Source organism: Loxodonta africana, chromosome 25, assembly GCF_030014295.1.
Source record: "Loxodonta africana isolate mLoxAfr1 chromosome 25, mLoxAfr1.hap2, whole genome shotgun sequence".
Taxonomy (NCBI): domain Eukaryota; kingdom Metazoa; phylum Chordata; class Mammalia; order Proboscidea; family Elephantidae; genus Loxodonta; species Loxodonta africana.
Window position 1 is genome coordinate 23,003,231 of NC_087366.1, and position 21,958 is coordinate 23,025,188.

At 39.4% G+C, this 21,958-nt stretch overlaps 2 protein-coding genes across 17 annotated transcripts in view; one reads left to right on the plus strand and one right to left on the minus strand.

Annotated features, from left to right (window-relative positions):
* The window catches only part of TOR1AIP1 (torsin 1A interacting protein 1), a 43,664-nt gene extending 42,685 nt beyond the window's left edge, over positions 1 to 979 (minus strand). For 2 of the 5 annotated variants that reach the window (XM_023549226.2, XM_010590981.3), the window contains exon 1: positions 254 to 973. In XM_023549226.2, coding sequence (XP_023404994.1) covers positions 254 to 731 — 478 coding nt within the window. In that variant the 5' untranslated portion in view covers positions 732 to 973. Of the gene's footprint in view, positions 1 to 253 lie in introns of all 5 variants that reach the window. The other 3 variants (XM_003410863.4, XM_010590980.3, XM_010590979.3) reach the window with 3 other exon arrangements.
* TOR1AIP2 (torsin 1A interacting protein 2) overlaps positions 299 to 21,958 on the plus strand; it is a 48,275-nt gene continuing 26,615 nt past the window's right edge. Inside the window, exons 1-4 of one of the 12 annotated variants that reach the window (XM_064276569.1) lie at positions 4,598 to 6,246; positions 11,722 to 11,803; positions 14,468 to 14,644; positions 17,701 to 17,755. Coding sequence is in view for 1 of the 12 variants with exons in the window: in XM_064276573.1 (XP_064132643.1) it covers positions 15,144 to 15,539 (396 nt within the window). In the remaining 11 variants the exon portion in view is untranslated. The other 11 variants (XM_064276570.1, XM_064276573.1, XM_064276568.1 and 8 more) reach the window with 11 other exon arrangements.

Consider the following 21,958-nt stretch of genomic DNA (forward strand, 5'->3'; position numbering starts at 1 on the left):
GTTCTGCCTCAGTAGTCCCCTGCGACCTCGTTTCCCGCCCTCTTGCCAGCGCCCCTCTCCCCCAGCTCGCTTCCCCTTCCGCCCGCGGATTGGGGCGGACCCTGGGCGGGGGCGCACATCTAGCCGGGCCCGAGGAACTACGAGTCTCCTCGCCAGGACGAGCCCCGCGGAGGCGCACGGCCGCCGCGAGCGCGCACAGGGAGTCCTCCCGCTCCCCGGCTAGCGGCTAAAACGTTACCTCCATCGTTCTCACCTTCGGAGGAATAAGAATTCCGTAACCCTCTCCTGGTCATAACCGGAGACGGCTGTGGCAGAGACTGCTCCGAGAGCTGTTGCTGTAAGCGGATAGCCCTTCGTGCCTTCATTTCCGTGGCTTCCTGGGGTTGCGGCTGCCTCCGCTGCCGAGACCGAAGGTAGTAGGCGCTTTCTTTTACTTCCTCTTTCGCGGAGTCAGGCCGGAACTTTTCTGGCGAGGTTCGTCTTCCTAGCGGAGGCCTTCTTTTGGGCACCCGGGGCTCGAAGTCGCCGTACACTTCTGGCGGTTCCTCTGAGAACCTCACTTCCCGCCGGCCGTGGCGCGATGGAAAAGAACTTCCGTACGCCGACGCGTCACTGCCGCTGCCATTTTGAGGAGCAAGCCGGCGCCTTCCCTCCCTAAGGGGGGCCCTGGGCGTGACGTACACCCCCCATCCTTCCCGCACCGGCTCCACCCACCGCCCGTCGCCCGCCATAGTTGTTGACGTATCTTCAGCCGATTGCGAAGGTGCCTTTGGGGCGCTTAGATCCTCCTGCCGGTGGTGGCGATGGCTTCTCGGGGTGTTGGGCAGTGGTTGCGGTGGTCAGGGAGGTAGCTGAGAGTCGCCGGGGCCGCCACCTGCGTCGTCGCTGCAGTGCTGCAAACCCGCCTCTGGGCCCATGGTGGCTCCTGTGGGCTGTGGGAGAGGCAGTGCCTGGTTTGGGTCAGCTGCTGTGGGTCACTCCCGCCTCCTGGCTGGAGGCACCAAAGAGGAGGAGAAGGAGGAGGAGGACGTTGCTGTCCTCGGCCTTGAGGGAGGGAGGGGAAGGGGCAACAAAAAGGGACAAGTGGCTGCGCAAATTGCCTGTCCTAAGCCCGGCGCTGCCGGCAGGTGTTGGCTGCGCGCAGGAGACGCCTGTCATGGCCCCCTGGACCGAGCGTCTGGGAAAAGCCAGTGGGACGAGGGTGAAGACTTGTTTCAGTCCTCGACTTCAGGCTGTTGCGCAGTTTTCCTGGGATGTTTTTTGATCGACCGCTACCGTGGCCATACCCTTTCAAGTGTCCCTGGCGAGAGTGACGCTTACGTCTTTGGCACATGTCTTCTTTTCACGGCGAAACTTAAAATTTCAAGTTTCTTATGAAGGCTGTCACCCAGTTTTAAGTCACCCGTTAAGAGTGTACAAAGTCGTATCTACTGTCGAACTCGGTGGATCTCCGTTTTAGAGATGCGTGCATAGCATACGTTCGTATATAAGCTCTATTCCAACAGCAGGTTCGTAGTACTGCGTTATGCACAGTGAGAAATAAATACTTTTTATTAAAGGCAGTGCTGTATTTTAAGTTGTGACCCATTATTTTGATTTTGATCCTGGGCGTGACTTGATATAGTGCATTTGGTTTAGAGTTCCTGTGTTTACTGAGTAAAAAAAACACGATAAAAGCCATTTGTTTCCCCACCACGCTTAGAGATTTGGATAATCAGCAAATTAACCAAATTTAGTAAGCTGAGGGAAAATCGATTAAGTCTGAATAATTATTGAAAGAAAGCTGTATTATATACACTCTTGTCTGCTTGGAGGGCTTTATGGTTGATTGTAGTAAGCAGATGAAAAAAATTCGTAATTTGGATACCAATTACAATGAATAATTATGAAAAAATTGAAGGTGCTAACAGGTTTCTTTCAAGTATTTTACTTAATCACCTTAGAATGTTTATTATACTCATTTGCTCAAAATTGGGCCAAATTTCAATTTAATTAAGTCTTTTTTTTTTTAGGTGTATTATGCTTTCACTAATAGTCTAAATTTGGTTACAGATACAAGGAATTACATGCTTTAGAGAGTCTCTTAGCCCGTTAAGAGCTTAGCTTATTTTAGCTTCGTTTATTATAAGCTGGAGGAAAAGTAAAGAGAGGGAGTTTTCCTCCTCCTTTTTTAATCTTTTAAGGGAAATTGAAACAGGTATTCTCCCTTGTTAGCCTGGGTTAGGTGGTACATGTGGAAAATTTGCAGGACACAGTGCAGAAAAGTAATAATACTTGGTAACAATTGGCTTTTATTTATGGTTCTTTTAATTAAAAAATACGTATTGTATCTTTGGTGAAAATTTACACTGCAAATTAGGTTCCCATTTAACAATTTGTATACGTACTATTCAGCCACATTGGTTACATTTTATTTAAGTAATGCCTTCTCTATAGCATGGTTAGTATATTACTCATTATTAACACATAACAGTAAATGTTTGTTAATAGGTATTATTAAAAGATATAAAACTTTATTAATACACAAAGTTCATATTATGATTATTAAAACATTAAGAGCCTCTTTGAAACATTTACCAGGAAGGTGACTATATAGAAATGTGGATACAGGTTTATAAAACTTAGGTTTGGAGGAGATATTACAAGAGAGAATGATGAGAGCTTTTATATATTATTGAATAATCACATATATTAATTTGTAACTTAAAATGCTTTTAAATGCTTAAAAACAGCTTTCAGAATAAATGAATCATGAGAATCTTAAAAGTGGAGTCACATTCACTTAGGATTTTCCCTCTGTTTAGGTAATAAGGATACATAATCCCAGCTTTTCTGTAACTGCCTCCCACACCTAGTAACTTTACAGATAAAATTGTTTTTGTACATGAGTTTTTTGTTTAGGGTAAACAAATTCTAAGGAGCCCTGGTGGTGCAGTGGTTAAGCACTTAGTGGCTAACTTAAAGCTTGGCGGTTTTGAACCCGCCCAGCTACTTAGCAGGAGAAACACCTGGGGATCTGTTCCTGTAAAGATTACAGCCTAGAAAGCATTATGGAACAATTCTGTCACACGGGGTCGCTAAGAGCTAAAATCAACTTGATGGCACCTAACAAAAAGTAGGAATCCAGTTATTTACCAAGTAAACATCTATAATATTCACAACGTTTCTGGTCGTACAGGGAAATACCTTTGGGGTTCTATCTTAGAAAAGGATAATGTTAATTTTAATAAGGAAAGGTGAATAAAATATTAAATAAGAGGAAGTAAATTAAGGATATAGTAGCTGGCTCCACCCCCCCCCCCATTCTCACAAGTGTTAGAAAAACATTTTAAGGACTCTTAAGATAAGTGAAAACATCTGCTGGAAATGTTATGCTGAAATTAAGAAAACTTAATGAGGTGAATGGAATATAATACATATTCTCCGTATTCTTTGTTCAGTTAGAAATGTCAATGAACAGAATCTAAGGGTGTTCCCAATCCTGTGACTTCTGCTAAAAGAAGATATCAGAGAGGTGAAGGCACTAAAAATCAAATACTATAGGGGTTATTCAGTGAATATTTGCACTTCTGCTATGTACTGGCCAGTCCCTGCCTTTCTAGGTCCTGTGGATACAGCAGTAAACAAAATAGACCAAAAGACTAACAAAAATCCCTTTCTGACTTCTTGAAGTTTATATTCTAAGGGAGGAAACCAAAACAAAAAAAACAAACCCACTGCTGTCGAGTCGATTCCGACTCATAGTGACCCTATAGGACAGAGTAGAACTGCCCCCTAGAGTTTCCAAGAAGCGCCTGGTGGATTTGAACTGCCGACCTTTTGGTTACAGCCTTAGCACTTAACCACTACGCCACCAGGGTTTCCTCTAAGGGAGGAGTCAGACAAAAATCAAAAATAGTGTGTTGGTCATAAGTGTCATGGCAAAGGAGGCTATTTACTTGGAGAAGTGAGTAGATATCTTCTGTTTTGTCTTGCACTGATGTTCAGAAACTGGAAAACCTGAATTTTAGACTTAATTTACTTTGCCCCTAACCAATCATATGTTCTTGGGCAAATCACTTCCCTTCCTCCAGTTTTCACATTTATAAAATTAATAGGTCAAAATAATACCTCCTTTTTATTGATCATTCACTAAAATCATTTAGCAGCTATCGCTCTCTACGTCATCTCATTTACTCACAGCAACCGTATTAGTCAGGTAGTATTGGCCCCACTTGACGCACGAGCAGACTGAGGCTTAGGTTAAGCAACTTGAAAAGACACACCTAGTAATGGCAGAGGCCGGATTCTAAGCCAAGTCTGACTGGTGCTTGTCGTTATCATTTGGTACCGCCTCTCACTGTCATGGTTCTGTGGGTTTTTCCAGCCTATGAATTTCAGATCCTTAAGGGGTCAGGGGCGTCAGACGTCTTGTAGAGATGCCTGGCTTCTGGTCAGGTACCAATCAGCATAAGAATCTCGGGATGTCTGCGGTTCTGTTGTGCGCATTTACCAAGTCTTTAGTTCCAGCGCCCCGCTGGCTGCTGGGGTTTAGGGTGTGGAGGGGAAGAGAGGGGGAAAGAGAAGGGAGGGGAGAGACCGGGAGACTACTAGTCCCAGCATGCCGTGGGCGCCTCCCGGCGGAGGTCGCCGTCACGTGAGCAGGGGACAGGGGACAGGAACGGTATTTAGCGGCTGCGGCCGTGGGGTGTAGCCCAGTGTTGTGGAGCAGGAAGAACACTCGAAGGCTCCCCGCACATTTGACAGTCGACGGTTTAAAACACCTGGAATTTGTAAGTAAACAAAATGCATATTCAACTTTTCTATGTTTTAATATTTGAACGGATACCTTCTCCTTTCAAACGCTCTTTGAGAAACGATCCCTCCCCACCCCCACCACCCTACCGCAAAAACATTAAACGGGGTAGGATGGGGGTATATTTTTGTTTTATAGTAAAAAAGGATAAACAGAATTTTAAAAGTACTAAATAGGATAAGGTGAGTGTATTTTTCTTTTTTTGGAGAGTAAAATGAGAAGCAGAATTCTTATAAGATTCAAAGAGTAAATGGGAAATACGAATACTAGTGCAGGTAGTGAGTAATCTCTTTACCTCCTTGAAAAAAGTGACATGTACCTCACAAGATCCCATCGTTCATCTTAATCCTTTTAAAATAGTTAACTTTTTTTTGTTTTTAAAGCCTTTAAAGAAAAAAACCAAAAGAAGCAAACTGGTTGACATTGAGTTGATTCTAACTCATGGCAACCCTGTATGTGTAGAGTTGTACTCCATATGGCTTTCAAGGTTATGACCTTTCAGAAGTAGATAACAGGCCTGTCTTCTGAGGCCTCTGGGTGGGTTCAAACCGCTATGCTTTCTATTAGTAGTTGACGGCTTACCTCTTTTTACCATCCAGGGACTCCTTTTAAAGCCTTAATGGTGCTAAGAAGCACAAAGTTTGAAGTTTTAGGAAGACCCTACAATTGACTTTTTCCTTAAAACCAAAAAACCAAACGCATTGCCGGCGAGCCCATTCTGACCAATAGCCACCCTATAGGACAGAGTAGAACTGCCCCATAGGGTTTCCAAGAAGCAGCTGGTAGTTTTGAACTGCCGACCTGTAGCTCTTCACCGCTGCTCCACCAGGGCTCATTTACTTACGTACTACATATTTAAAAAAAAAAAAATTGTTATGGAATCAATTCCGACTCAATAGCGATCCAGTGGGTTAGACTAGAACTGCCACATAGCGTTTCCAAGGCTGTAATCTTTACTGGAGCAGACTGCCACGTCTTTCTCCCTCGGATCCACTCCCGGATTCCAACCGCTGACCTTTCAGTTAGCAGCGGAGCACTTAACTACTGTGCCACCAGGGCTCCCATTTTTTATATATGAACCCTACTTTCTATTGTATTTCATACCCAATGAAAAAGTTTACACCTTTTTCTTCTTTCAACAAAGCCTGTAGTCCTCCATACTTTGGCACTATCCACTTTGTCAGCAGTACTTGTTAGACTTTATACTGTTACACTCACATGGATATGAGTTCACTCTGATTGAACATACTGGCTTTGTTTCACTTTTATCTATCCTTAGGTTTAAGAACAGTTATTTTGGGTCTATATGAGAGATGTTTTCCTTGTCTGTTTTTTAAGAATTAGAAACATGGCAATTATCCATATTTATCTGTTTTATTTTATTTTATAGCACGTGATTAGTATATAAACGGCCAGTGGAAAATCAATTTAATAGAAAAAGGAACTTCATGGTAAGCCACAAAACCAAACCAGTTGCTGTAGAGCCCACCCTGACTCACGGCGACCCCAAGTATGGCAGAGTAGAACTTTGCTCCATAGGGTTTTCAAGGTTGTGACCTTTTGGAAGCACGTTGCCAGGCCTGTCTCCCATGGCACCTCTGGGTGCGGGTCGAACTGCCAACTTTTTGGTTAGTAGGTGAGGATTTATGGTCACGTGTTTAACTGTTTATGCCATCCTGGGACTCCAGTATATAAATGGCCAGTGGAAAATCATTAAATAGGAAAAGGAATTTCATGGTAGAGGAACTAAAAATGTCCTTGGAAGCCTTTGTGTGGATCAGAAGAGTTTGAAAAACTGATATTCGCTGTGAAAAAGTGAGAGCCCTCAGGAATGTTTATTATGTTGAGTATAGACTCCACAACTTGATTACCAGTTTTGCTGCTGGTTTATCACGTAACCTTGGGTGACTCATTTAAGCTCTATTTTTCCTAGTTTCCTATCTAATGTAGAGGTGACAGTATTAGCCTAAAGAGCTTCTATAATTCACAAATAAACCGACTTCAGAATTTAGCTAATTGTTTGAGAATTATTGGATATTTTAATAATTTATTTTGTCTCATATATAATTTATTTTGCCTAAAAAATCATTTCAAATTATATTCTACAAAAATGTATGTTTCTGTAAAGTGCCACCTGAGTTTGCTGAAGGAAGGTTTGCTCAGAATAGCTACACTAAACAAACCTCTTTTAAAGGGAAGGATTCCAAATGTAAAAGCACATAAAGGGATTCTACAAGCTCCAAAAAAAATAACAACTAAAAATGGCCTCTTTTTGTTTTTGAACTTAAGATTTTAGTTGTATTAAAATCTTATTAATATTTCTGTATCTTTCAAACTACTCATTAAACTGCTTGCTACAAGAGAGAATTCAATACGGTGATTATATTTTATCATAAACTTTAAACAGAAAATCAAGCATTTGGGAATAAGGAAGGATGTCCCCAGCGTTGGTTATGAGCATAAACTTTGGAGTCAGGGTTGGGTTTGAATTCCTGTTGTGTCAGTGTGACTTCAAGCTCATTTCTTCACTTACAAAGTGAAGATTCATAGGGTAATTTGGAATATTAAATGGGATAGTTTAAGGACTTAGTAAACGGAAATAGTTATTGCTCTTTGGGCTACTTTTCTCTTCATTACTATAAAAGGAGTTGGCACATGATTTTGGTGGTTGAAACAGAAAGGAAGAGAATTCACCTATAACTCTGCTACCGCAACAAATCAAATTGTTTTCATTTTTATATATTCTCCTTCAGACTTTCACCGTAGGTATACATAATGTAAAAATGTAGTTACATTTGTGCAAAAAGTCAAATTTAAAACATTGGTTTGTTAACTTCTGAGGGTTTTGTTTCACCCACGTAAACAGAACTTTCTGGTTCTGCCTCTATTCTGATCTAGGGAAGAAGCTGTAGAACTTCCCTTTCGTACAGTTCCCACTTGGCTTTCCCCATTCCAAAAAGCAAAACCTTTAGTGCTTTTATTTAATAATTCAAATAATAATCATTAACAGTTTTCGAGGGCTTCCTCTCTGCCCCGTAGTGCTAAGTGTTGTGCATTATCTCACTTATCCCTCACAACACTTCTTTCATCTAGGTAGTGTTAACCTTTCCGTTTTGTAGTTAAGAAACCCAAAGCATACAGAGAGAATTCACCAAGTCAGGTGCCAGAGCGATCACTCAAACCTAGGCGGTGGGACTTTAGAGGACAGTGCTGTACTGAGTTCTGTATTTTCAGATTCACTATATTGATGTTAGGTCATATGTGTAAGCAGTAGTTGGTCCTGAGGGCTGACTTACAACTTCTTTGTATAAAAGTAGCAGTATTTTTACTTTATAACTTGTTTGACCACCACCTTTGAACAATATTTTTACAAGAAAATAATGTAGAATAGCAAAGTGTTTAGTGCCTTAATAGATGAGGCATTTGCCTATAGTTTTATTAGTTGTGGCAATAAAAATACAATTTATGCACAAGGTAAGTTATTATGACTAAACTTTCCTTTTTTTAATTAGAGGTTCATCATTTGAAAAGTAAATTGAACATAGGGTTTATAGTGAAGGAAAAATAGTTTTCCTTTTTTAATGCAGTGTTTCTCAAACTTTATAGTGAGTGTCAGAACCACCGGTGAACCTGTCGAAACACAAATTCCGTCCCAGACCCTCAGAAATTCTGGTGTAGTAAGTCTGGGGTGGTGCCCAAGAATTTTAATTTCCACCAGCCTCCCAGGTCATGGGTATGATTCCTGGCTAATGAATTTAGTAAGGAAACAAATATTAGCAGTTGTTGTCCAGATTGTTGGCTTATTAATGATACCCCAGTAGCAGTGAGCACCCAGATCTTGGTTTTTAAACATTATCCTCTGATAAGAGAGCCAGGAATTCTTAGGGAGGTAGTTGATTCCAGGGCTGGGGCAGGGAAAATACAAGATGAACCTTTGAGAAACAAAATGACTAGTGATAGTATTGAATTTTAACTTGTAGGGTAAAATAAATATCCATAAGCCCATACTGATGTAATTGAATAAATAAACAAATGGGGTAGAAGGAACAACTCTTCCTTATAGAAGTGCAGTTAATAAACCAAGAGGAAAATAGAAAATCACCGTTAGGCAAACAGCACAGTAGTAATTATTACAGATAAAATTCACCAATGGTGCCAGTGGGTAAAACTTTGAGGAAAAACAGGGTATTTGCATAGTCTCAAAGTATCTGTGCCAAGGTAATTATTAACTACAAGGCAAAATAGTAACTTGGCCGTGGAGATAACCATGTTAACCAGTGATTAAGGTTGATATTACCAGTAATAAGATAGAGGGGTATCGCAAACCCCAGGATATGAGGCAATGAAGGTACAACACCATTTTTGTGATATTATCCTCATAAAAAATGCATAACCTCTTTTAATCATGAGAAAGTATTAGACACACCCAAATTCAGGGGTATTGTTTGGAAGCGTCAAGGTCACAAAAGACAAGGAGAGACTAAGGTACTGTCACCGATTGGAGGAGATTCAGGAGCAATATTAACTAAATGAAATATGAGATCCTGGATTGGATCCTGGAACAGAAAAAAGACATTAGTGGAAAAACTGGTTAAATGTCAGTATGTCTGTAGTTTAGTTATTGAATTGTACAAATGTTAATTTCCTGGTTTTGATCATTGTGCGTTAGTTATATAAGATGTTGACTTTAGAGGAAGCTGGACAAAGGATATAAGGGGACTCTGCACTGATTCTGCAGCTTTTTTCTAAGTCTAAAATTAGCTTAAAATAAAAAGCTTGATGAAAATGTGTTTGTTTGATGTAGATGCCAGAAGTAGTTAGGGGAGTAGCTAAAAGTCAGTTATCCCACCCACTTATCAGAAATCCTATCAAGACTCTCAGATTCTTTGTGCATTGCTTTTGCCTTTACGTGGTCAGTCTAAACCAGGGGCACTGTTGGAAGGGGTAAGGAGAAGGGTAGGTAGGAAAAGGAAGACTTTCTGTACTCAGAAAATATGTACAGTATGTGAACTACTCTAGGCGTTCAGTTCCTAGGTAAAAAAAAGTTTCTTAAGGAATTGATTGGAGTGATTTTTGTTTCTAGTTTCGTCTTTTTTCGAACTTCCTCCCTTTCTGAAATCTGGAATAAATTACTAGTTAGTGAAAATACTGAGAAATGGATGAAAAGATTGTTAAAATAATAATACTGGGATATTATGCCAATGGATATGGGGTACAGGAATGGCAAAATTTGGATTTAAATACACAAAAAATAGCTATTACAAGTATAGAAATACCTAAGCTTAGCACCAGGCGGCACTGTTGAAAGCTGCATATTAACCTTGAAGGTTCGGCTGCTCGTGTTTTAAATTGAAACTGTAGACAGAATTTGAACCATGGACGTTTGATCCATTAGGGCAAGGTAGATCAAACTGTACCAATAAATTTCTGAGCCAGTTGTCCTCCTTTATGGTCTCCCTCGCCCCCCACCCCCTCAACAAGCACAACTAGCACCTAGATCTTGGTTTCTAAATATCATTCTCCAATAAAAGAAACCAGAGCCCTTTGGGGAAAAGGCTGATTCTAGGGCTGGAGCAGAGAAAATACATGATGAGTCTAGAGCACATAGTAGTGTCAGAAAGCAAGTGCTCAGAAAAACAAAATGATGGGAGCATAGTACAGGGATACAGGAGCCAACCTGAAAGACTTCCCAATGGTCATGGAATAATTTGAGCAATAAAATAAACAACATAGTATTAGAGCACAACCCAAAATGTAAAATAGATATTTACAGGTTGAAAGAAAAAATTTTTTTAAATATTTAAGATGATTCAGGACTCCCTGAAACCTATCCTAGATCTTTTTGTGTAGAAGTGGAAAATTATAAGGGGTGATTTTTCCTACCCCAATATATACGTACACACAGTTGTAGAGCCTCTTGGAGCTTGTCAAACACCTTGTGCAATGCATTTTCTAAAGCTTAACTAACAATTACTGCTTCAGAAAGGCAGTATCTTACAAGAGTTCAGGCTCTGGAACCAGTCTGTCTGGATTCAAATCCTGGCTCCCCTACAGCTACCTGTGTGGCCTCAGGCAAATTGCGTAACCTGTTTCCTTAACCATAAAATGGGGACAATAATGCCTCTTGACTTTTTTTTTAAGATTTAAATGAGTTAATACATGTGAAGTACTTAGAAAGTGGCACTCAGTAAATGTTAACTATTGTCATTACAATGCTGTTAGAGACAAAGGGTCGCTGTGTGCTGTTGAAGACTTGATGAAGTGAGGTTCTCTGGGCTGCAATTTGCCTGGGAGAAGGGTGCCTTTTTCTAATTTCCGCAGAGTTACCATATGAAACAGCAACGTTCCTGCACACAGATGCATTCCTTCCTAACCGTGGCTGGTTATTACTCCCAGTGAATTTTTGGTTCTACTTCATTAGAAAAGCACCTACTAAATTTAACTAATCATCCTATTCTCACTTCTCTGAGTAAGAGGAATGGGAGGCTGCCTTCTCTTTTCCAAGATAAACTTTCTTTTCCATACCAGCATTAGGTAGGCCTCTCTTATTTTTATGGAACAGGTGGCTGCTTACAATTTCATGAGAAAAGCCAAGTTCCGTATCCTTTTATAGGGCTCTTTTTTATCCCATTACATCAGTCGTCATCTTTGCCTCTGAGCAAAGTAACTGCTGCTGCTCTTCTGGGCTGCATTGTTAGAATTTGGTTTTGCCTTAATCTCTTTCTGTATCCCCAGGACTGTTTACGCTCTACTCCTTTTTTTTTTTCTCATTATTTAGTTATTTCTATTGTGGTAAGTATATAGGTAACAAAACATTTGCCGTGTCAACAGTCTTCAATGTTTTTTTAAATTATAAAGTATTGACTAGAGGTTATGTAACCTATTAGGATATATGATGCAGTGAACATTCTTTTACCTCCGTCCAGTTAAAGAGAAAATAATTAAGATGATCATTGACGTATCCTGTATGTCCTTCCTGATCCCATCCCTTTCCCTCTCCCATCAAAGGTAATAATTTTCCTGTTTTTTGTGCTTGTCCTTTTCCTTTTAGTTTTGTTTCATACTTATCCCTAAAGACTATATTATTTAACTTTACAAGCTTTTGAAACCTTATGTAAGAGCATATGTCTATATTCTTCTACTTTTTTGGGGGGTTGGGGGCTCAACGTCATATTCTTGAGTTTCATCTGTGTTTTTATGTATAGTACCGCATTGTATCTCTATACTACAGTTTATATATCCATTATGTTCACACATTTTGACTTTTTTTTTCTTGTTATTGCTATTATATACGGTGCTACCACAAATATTTTTATTCATATTTTTAGATGCACTTGTGCAAGCTTGTCTAGAGTAGAGAAGAACTGTTGAGTTTTAGGAGTTACACATTTTCAGCTTTTCAAGATAATGCCACATTAATTCAAAAGTGGTTGTACTAATTTCCACTCCTATCATGACAATGTAAAGATTCAAGTTGCTCTTTATTTTTGCCATCTAGTCATTGAACAAATATTTGTTGAGCACTTAACAGCAGTAACTAAATCCCTGCTGTTTTAGGGAGTGATTTTAGACAATTAGCTAAATATGTGTATCAAATGGTGGTACATGTTTTATAGAAAAATAAAACAAGGGGAGGGGGTGTTATCTCACTGCTCTTAAAGCCATATGGGGATTAGACCTGAGGGGATGGAGGAGTAAGGGATGACCAGGAAGTCCTATGCTTCGTGTGGTGATTGACATAAATACACAGTATGATGATACTGGTCCCCGTGCTGTCAAGCAGAGAATAGTAGTGAAGCTGTGAATTTTGGAAGGAGCAGGATTGGGAGTTTTCTCAGGAGCATTTCTGGGGCCCCCTCAGTAGCATTGAGGCTAAGGAATGAGGGAGGAAGATGGTAATGATTGGTAGTATTATGAGCACTTAGTCTCTGAGACCTCTTCTTGACTCCTGCCCGTGGTGGTGTGGCGGAGTAGAGGAGGGATGGTCTTGTCTGGAATGTATGGAACAAATCTCTTGATTTCAGGAACACTTGGAGCTCTGGTGCTTGCTTGACTCTTGATGTTGAAGGAGTGAAGGTTGGGGAAAGTGTGAACTTATTCTGAGTTCTTGGAGCTTTGGGGCTTCCTCTTGACTTCTGTCAATGGAGATGAGACCTGGGAGGGGTGTTTTTGCCTAGAGCATGTGCAGCAGCACCCATTTGTCAGATTTGTTCATTTTTGCGAGTCTGGTGGATGTAAAATGTTAATCTAGTTGTGCTTTTAATTGCATTTCCTGGGTATCACCTTCAAATTCCAAAATTCTTTATATTTTTAATGTCAGACTTAGTCTCACAATTTTACCCCTAATTTCTTTGTTTTACGAGCTCCAAGATTGTATGGGTTTTATTCACTGCCTGTCTGTACCATGACTAGACACTAAAGGTTTCCCAATTCAACAACTGAAACCTTTACCCTGATGGTTGTTGACAACAAGAGCCTCAGGGGAATCTGTTATAGCCTATGCCATCACCAAGTATGAAATCATCGAGCCAGGAACTCTACCTTCTGTCCGCTCTGCTTAAGGAGCTGAATTGGTGGCCTTCATCCATGCATTATTACCATCAGTATCTACAGTGACACTCTATTTTACCTCATCTGAGGCTCCCATCAAATTATGGGCCGCATATTCAGCACTGTCAGAGGCTCTTAGTTGCCTCTTAAACTTTTCATTTTAAAATCTTGGAATCATAGAACTAGCCTATATAGAAAGTGCTTTGGCTGACCACAACTAAGGCTATAACTCTCTCTGCTTTTCAGGCTAAATCTCTGTTGTTGTTTTGATAACACCCATGCCCTCTCCGATGTTCCTTAGTACTCTCATAGGATCAAGCCCTGAATTCACAAAAAGAATACTGGAGAAAGGGTATACGGTGCATTCTGATTATCTGTGGCGCTCCCTAGGCAGCCATCTAGTATTCCATACAGCGTATTATCCCACCTTACTTACATGTTACATTCAGTGTCATGGAGGAGTACAGAGATGATGATAGCATCTACAAATTCCAACTGATTTACTAGAGTAGCTCAGGACTGTTTGTTCTACTTGCCTTCTCAAACTTTCAATCATGAGGCAATGAGACCTGCCCTACTTGGTTTCTTCTTCATCCTTCAAAAGGACTTCCTTTGGTTAGCTATTAAGAATATTATCTAATAATTTTGTAAGCTTTTTTACCTGGGCAGATTGAGCTTATTTTTGAAAGCCTAACTGTCACCATCATTAAGATAAACATATGATATTGTCCCACACTGGGAATGCTACATATGGTACCCATTTCACAGAAGAGGTATATAAGAAATACCAAAGTTTTACCAGATTAAACTTGATTTACACAGACCTTACTATTCCCAAAGTGTAAAAAGCAGTAAAAAAAAAAAGGAATATTGTCCTAAAGAAAATTAAGCTAGTGCTAGTACAAATCTTAAATAAACGAAAACTCTTATTAGTGCCAAATAAGCATAACTCCCAACAGATATATTGATTTGAACCCATATTAAATTGTCATGAGGGAACCCTTAAGACAATTCTCATCCACCTTGACTTATCCAAATAAATGCCAAATGCATGTTTCTAATAATAATACTGTGAGCAACTACAAAGCCCATATGAGTCCTCTGAAGTTTTATCATTTACAGGTGTGTGAAGCATACCCAGACTCTCCAGCCAACTCACCATCAGCTACTTCCTGTGACTGGGTCCTGATTAAGGTCCTCTCAAGAAAAACGTCATTGGATCCACGCTCAAGAGGACTCTCTCTACCAGGTTTTCCTGACCTGCCTACATTGCTAAAGTGCCAGCACCTTGAGATTTGGGTACGTGTATTACAACGGCAGGAGTGCCAGCACCAACAAAAGACCCATTGGACCTGTCAGTTCCTCTGTTTCACCAAGTAGATATATTAACCTTACCGACAAAGCAGAGTAAGCCAAGTGCCTCTGTGTGACACCACCACCAACTGATAACGTGCAACAAAAACTAATTCATACTAGAGCCCTGTCTTTTCTTGAGAAGCTGAGATTTGAAGGAGATACTCTGAGATCTGTGCTGCTAGTAAGTGACTCACAACATTATAGACTGCATCGGGTCCCTGAGTTCAGAGACTGAGTTACAATTGAGTGAAAAATAGACGACGAAATTGAAGAGTTGCACGGAGGTGCAAGCCAAATTTAATTCTCTCCCAAGTTAATGTAGATTGGACTGAGAAATTGCTAAACCAAACCTGTAATAGGACTGGTTATTTGGGTGTCTCTCTTTGCCATTGTTGCCTCTTGCTGTTACATTGCTTCCTCCGTATTGTCTTTCGAGGCCCAGATGTTCTCAGATAATTCACATTGCCCTGACTGTGGACAGCAGTGGTTCCCTAGTTTAGAACTAGGCCATTGGTTGTACCAAACCGAACTTGTTGCAAATGAATGTTACCAAGTCTTCTTAGACCGTATTAACAGAGCTGATTATTGCCCTGAGTGTTACCCAGATAATCCTACAAGTAGAAGCGTTGTTCTTCCTTGGTCTTTCCCACTTGAGTGGGCACCCCAAAATCTCACCAGGTGGACCTTTGAAAAAGCTTGCCACCCATTTCTTCTGGGTCCACCCCTGGTTAGAAGAAGGATACATGAATCCAGAGTAGCTGGTTTTAACCCTGCATTACAATTAGTCTTGACCAGCACAGACAAAACCTTAAACAAAAAACTTGGCCAAAGTAAGTAACTGTTTATAAACAGTCAAAGTCATGGAGACTCTAGAAGCTTTTATGTTAGTACCGCAAGAGAGATGAAAAATAAGTCATTTCTGGATATGACCCACGCTGTCACTACTTTGGATCTGCTTCCGTGGCCTGGGCATATTTTGTTCAGCATGAATTAAGTCAGTATTCCACCCAGACTGTTCATCTAGAACCAAACTAATCCTGCTCCCTGTAAATGATGTTTTGGGACTAGCATACCCCCTCCTAAAGGTTCCACAGCCTAATTATTGACATATGACAAGTTAGTCCTAGAGAGGAGACTCCATAATGATACTTCTAGTGATAACGTTTATGGAAGAGCATCCTCAACTGTAGCTGGATCCTAGATTATTTAAAACAACTAGACATTTTACACTTTAATAAGAAGCTATGTTGTTATAAATTCGACATCTTATATATTGATCAGTAATGATGATATATGTACACACACACACAACCATATATTCATATATTCCATGAATTCATCATTGACTCTGTTTGACCCATCTTCAGTGTGGCTGTGACATTATTGGTCATTGTAAGAGAAGTCATATTCTATCAGGCAACACCTACACAGTTTACACAAAAACATGCAGCAAGACTCTTCATAAGCAAGGACTGTCCTGTCTTGGTGGTGAGTAGACTTACATTGTCCTAACCATGGAAGGGGGAAAGTCCCTGTACTCTAAGGTATGTCACAGGAAGAGTCATCAGCCCTATCTACATATATGTCATGAACAGTCTAGGGGAACCATCTGTCTTAGAATTCAGAGGGTCTTGCTGGACTTTGGCCACTTTCTGGCCTTCACTTGTTCATAAGAATCGTGGAACTAGAATTGGGGTTAAGCAAATTAGAAAAGGCTATTGAAAACATCTCTGAGGTCACTGAATGATTTAAAAAGTAAATGGTTAGGTAACAGCTCAACAATGTTATCAAGGACCCAGGTTCTTTCTATTCTTCCTCTCTGGGATCCTTATGTTGGCGTTTTGTCCTCATGTTTGTTTTTCTCATGAGTATAATAATATGGCTTGTTGCTGCTTCAGACATTTCAATCCCAATGAAAGGCTGGGATTAGGGGGCAAAAGACTTTCTCCTTTTAAGCCTTTTGTCCCTTTATTTGGGAAGAAAATCTCAAAATCCCCAGAAGATTTCTTCTTACATCTCATTAGTCAGTACTGGTTTACAAGGGAGCCTGGGAAAGCCTGGCAGAAAGGGACAGGGTTGACATTGCCTGCGCAGGGCATATTGCCTCTGGTAATAAAACCAGGAAGATAGAAGTGGGGAATGAATGGCTTTTGTTATGTGACAAATCATGCCTGGTACATGTTGTGAAACCTAAATTATCTGTTAGTCTGTATGAAGAATGTACCCCATAGGTCCTTCCTATATCTACTTTGTCTATGATGGTGGAGGTTCTTTCTTGTTATATTGCTGAATAAACTGTGTGGACTGCTAAATTGAGTGAAGACTAGTTAGTTTATCATTGACCCTTGGTTAAGAACTCCTTCAGCATCCTAAAACTCTTCCTAAAAGGTGAAAATTTACTTTCACATAATGCTTTTGAGGGTGGTATTATAAACAATATTGTCCCCTTAGAATTCTCAGTTATTAAAGAATGCTTGTCCTACAGGGACACATTATACTAAGAAATACTTTATGTGTGTGAAATTTTAAATATCAGCAAAATTAATGAAAGGTTTTTTGTTTTAACTATTCTCTCTTTTAAATTATAAAGACAAATTAGGAAGGATCTACACCAATTTTAACATACCTAAGAAATACCTGGGAGAGCTTGTTAAAAATGTAAATTTCTTGGTCTACCATAGAAGTTTTGATTCCTCAGGCTGCTCATGGGGCCCAGAAATCATTGTGTAAATAACACCCCTGAAGAGTTTTCTGGGAAGTGGTCTATGGACTGTATTTTGAGAAACACAATAGCAGCACATCCAGGGTGTTTAATTATCTAGCTTCAAAAAGGATGTGTGCTGAATATTCATAGTACTGCAAGGTAGTAATATTTATTGTACTTTACCTTGCTAATGACATGAAGAAGATTCAGAGTGTCATACTGAAGGGCACTGTTGATATTTCAGGTTATGACTCAGTAACTTTTTTTTTTTTTTTTCATTAATTGAAATAAACAGGACTGTTTTATAGCCATCCTCACAAACCATTCTGTTTGGTGTCATCATAAGCTATGTGAGTATATGGGTGTGATAAATAAATTAAAAATACTAGTTTTAATATTTACAAGGGTACTTCGCTTTCAGCAGGATTACATTATCACATACCTATTATACTGTCACCTTTCAGAAATCAACATCATGTGGTAGAACTCATAAAACTCAGCAAGGAAGAAAATTAAGGGAGCTTTGTAGCTTTTCAGCTTAGGCCTTTTTAGTATGACTTCACTTGGTTTAAAATATTGCAGATTATTCTAGAATAGTGTACTTCATAGTTGGTATGAATAATGAATTTTATTGAAATATGAGTATTTTGCTAAAGTTAAATTTAATGGCAAATGATTTGGGGGATTATCTAGCACTTTAGATTGTCTGAGCCATATTAGTCTCTACTTCCATAGTGTGGCCATTTCTAAAATGACCTATGACTAATACCTGTTATTTTTGGGGAGGGCTGGGAGTGAAAGGATTAGTGGAACCATGCTGGGGCAAACTGGGAAGAAAATATATACACCAAAGAGGTGGCTGTCATGGGATGTGACTGGATTCAGATTCAGTTATAGGAGAAGGAAGCCCAGGAAAGCAGGCAGGCAGACAAAAAAAGAAGTACAGGACATCCAAAGAGTGTGTGCCAGTCATTACGTTATAACTATCTGTAAAAGTGAGGTGAGCCATAACCCTTCCGTCTCTCCTGTCTCCTTGGCAGCCCTTTAGTCTGCATGGAATCTTGGGAACGCAGCTCGAAAACTGCTTGTTATAGAGGGAAAATAATGGCCTTAGAGTCAGCTGATGTAGGTTTGTATCCTAGTTCTGAAATGACCTTAGGCATTTTAACCTCTCTGTATCAGTTTCTTCATTTGTGAAATAGGTAGTATAATAATACCTACCTCATACTCTTTAGGACTGGGAACAGTACAGGGGAACAAAGCAGAACTAGAACTAGGGAATAAGTTTTAGAACAAGGATTAAAGCCAATTGCTGAATTACCGAAAACTTCTTAAATCCTTCCGATGAAGGCCAGGAGTGGTTTGGGGACTGGGGTTGAGCCTGTAGTTGCTAGTCAGGTGGTCTTAGATATAAAAATTGAGAGATCTGGAGGGATGGATGATGCAAGGCAGATCCTTGTCACATTTTTGTGCTCATTTATAATCATAAAACAATTATATCTATTACATCACCTGAGAATTTCCACAAAACTGAAATAGGCAGATTCAGACAAGTTCACAAGTTCAGACAAGTTGAAGGATCTGTGCATACACCCAGGTCATAGGTGTTAGGGTCACAATTCAAGCCTAGATTCAAGCACTGTAGATTTAGGGGCTTTATAGTATGTTTATTGTAAACTAAAAGCATCACAGTTAAATAGCCAGGCTAGGCTGCCTGTGTCCAGATCCTGACTCTGCCACTTACTAGTTTTGTGTTCTTGGTTTTCAAATATTGCAGGTATAAAATCTCTATATCTGTTTCTTCATCTATAAAACAGTAGGACTATTAATAGTCCATACTTCATAAGTTTGTTGTGAGAATTCAATGAGTTAATACATAAAGTGCTTTGAATGCTGCTTGGCCCAGAGAAGGCACTCAATAAATTTTTTATTGTTGTGTATGTATGTTTTATGTGTTTTTTGTCTCCAAAGCATGCTTGCAAATCATTTAAGGCCTACGATTTCTTCTTCTTATCCCCAGAGCCTAAAATGGCATCATTCACTAAAATAAAAGATTGTTTAAAAAAAAAAAAAAAAGACAAACTTGGCTTGTTGAACCCTGACTACCATACATTTATCATGTTGGCTATTTTATATCTAAACTACCATCCTGGAACGATTGATTCTCTTGTCCTTCTTAGCTGCTAAACTTCTATTTTCGTCTCTTCCTTTTTTTTTTAATTCTTAGTGTTATAGACCCTAGTGCTTCCTGACACCTGCGCCTTCTCTCTTCCCCCACCCACTTTGTTCTCCTTGATCCCCAGAGCAAGACTAGAGGTTTTCGGGATGATGTGGAGGGTGGGTGGACTCCTATTGCTCTCCCAGCCCCAATTTTGTTCTCACAGTCAGCTTTTCCTTGTCCTAACTCCTCCCCGTTGGCCGAAGTATGCCTCTGTTATATAAGTCCATTGTGTGTAAGCTGAAAGAGCCACCATTGTAGGTCTTTTCCTTTTGATACTTTTTTTCCTGAGGAAGCTACATCTTTCCTAAAGATGTAGTATGTTGAACGACATCAAACATTCAGAAAATTGCAGAGAATAGTATAACAAATACATATATACTCAGATCTAAAATACATTAACATTTGGCCATGTTTATCTCAGTTCTTTTTTTTTTTTTTAAAGAAACTTTATAGATACAGTTGAAGCCCATTCTTGCTCCTTCTCATCCTATTCATTTCTCTCCCTCCCCAGAGGTAAGCGCTAAATGGAAATTGATGTGTATCCTTTCCATAAATGTATTTTCTATTGTGTATATATATATGTAAACAATGTACTAGGTGATAAATTGAACACTTTGAAAAATGTCTTACTCAGTAACACACACAAACATGCATAAACATGTAACATACATCGATTTGTAGAGTTGCCTGTACATTTCTCAAGTTTGTGTATTGGAGTCGGATTGTGTGACTTGCAGTCAAAGACCATTTGGTGTCCTGAATGAACATCAACTAGGTTGTAGAAGAGTTCACCATCAGTACAGTGAGATGGAGCAGAAAGGGTACATCTTGAAAGACAGAGCACAGGATAGCTACCTGTGCAGAGGAGGCAGCAAGGGCAAATTTATCGTCCTCTTTAGAGAAGTCTCAGGAAGTTGAAATTGAGCAAGACATCACTCCACCTACCATCTGGTACATGTTCCATAAATGGAGAATAAAACCTTACAATATTAACTTGTTTCAAGCTCTGATGAAGACAGTTAAAGCAATATACATTTTGCTGCTGTTTTCAGGGTCACAGAGAAGAAGTGACTGCCAGTCGTGAGACCACATTTTATTTAAGCAGAAAAATGAACCACCATAACATCCACATAGGATGGCACCGAAAACCAATATTTCACAATTGAACTTGCAAGGAATTCACTAAAAGTAATTGCCTTTTGTGTTAAATGAAGCACAGACGTCTTCATTAGTTCCTTCTTGCAAAAAATACCATAGGTGGTACCATTTCTTGGACATGCTAATGAATGATTTTTCTTACAGCTATAAAAAGCCTCCCAACAACCCCATTTTCAATCAAGATGAGGCTCTGTTTTCACTTCTGTTACACAGTCCAGAGGTTCCTGATAAATACATTTCCTAATGTGGGTTGGACACACACTGTTCAAAAGATTGTCCTGCTTCTGGAACAGTGGCCTCCAGATCTCCCAGACACCCTACCATGTGACTTCTTGAAGAAATGCCATTTCAACTATGAACAGTTACACATATTACAAAGATCTGAATGAAATGAGCTACAGGATTAACGTGTGCCATATGAACAGGAAAAGTACAAATTGAACATTTGTAAGATTATAGAAATATCTGTGATGGTTTTTTGGTGATTATTTTTTGGCTGCAACCTGCAACATAATACATTTTTGAAAATGTTCAGTTATTTTTGAAATAAATTTTATTGAATAAATAAAAATAAATGAGGAAATGAAATGTACAGATTTTCAGTTTGATGACACGAGTAAATCACTATCTCAATGAAGATACGTAGACAAAACATTTTCCTTAACCCAAAAGGGTTTCCTCATGCCCTTTTGCAGTCAGTACCCATTTCCCCCAGTAGCCTCCGATCTGTTTTCTATCACCAGAAGTTAGTTTTGCTGGTTCTAGGACTTCTTATAAATGAAATAATTTGGCATATACTCTTGTGTCTGGCTTCTTTCACTCATTTTAGATTCATTCATGTTGTGGCCTATATCAGTAGTTGGTTCATTTTTATTACATTCTTCAATTCTTTTTGAATTACTCCATATGTATTATTCTTAAATTTTCATATAAATGCTATAATAGTGTACTTTTACGAATTCTTGTTGAGATTTAGCAATATTGGTACATACATATCTAATTTGTTCATTTTAATTGCTACATATAATACTTCATTTTCTAAGAATATGCCCCCCCCCCTTTTTTTTAAATGTACTTCCTTATTGATGGACGTTTAACTATTTTCTAATTTATTCTCATTTTAAACAATGCAGCAGACATCCTTACACATGTCTCCTTAGGCACATGAGCAAAA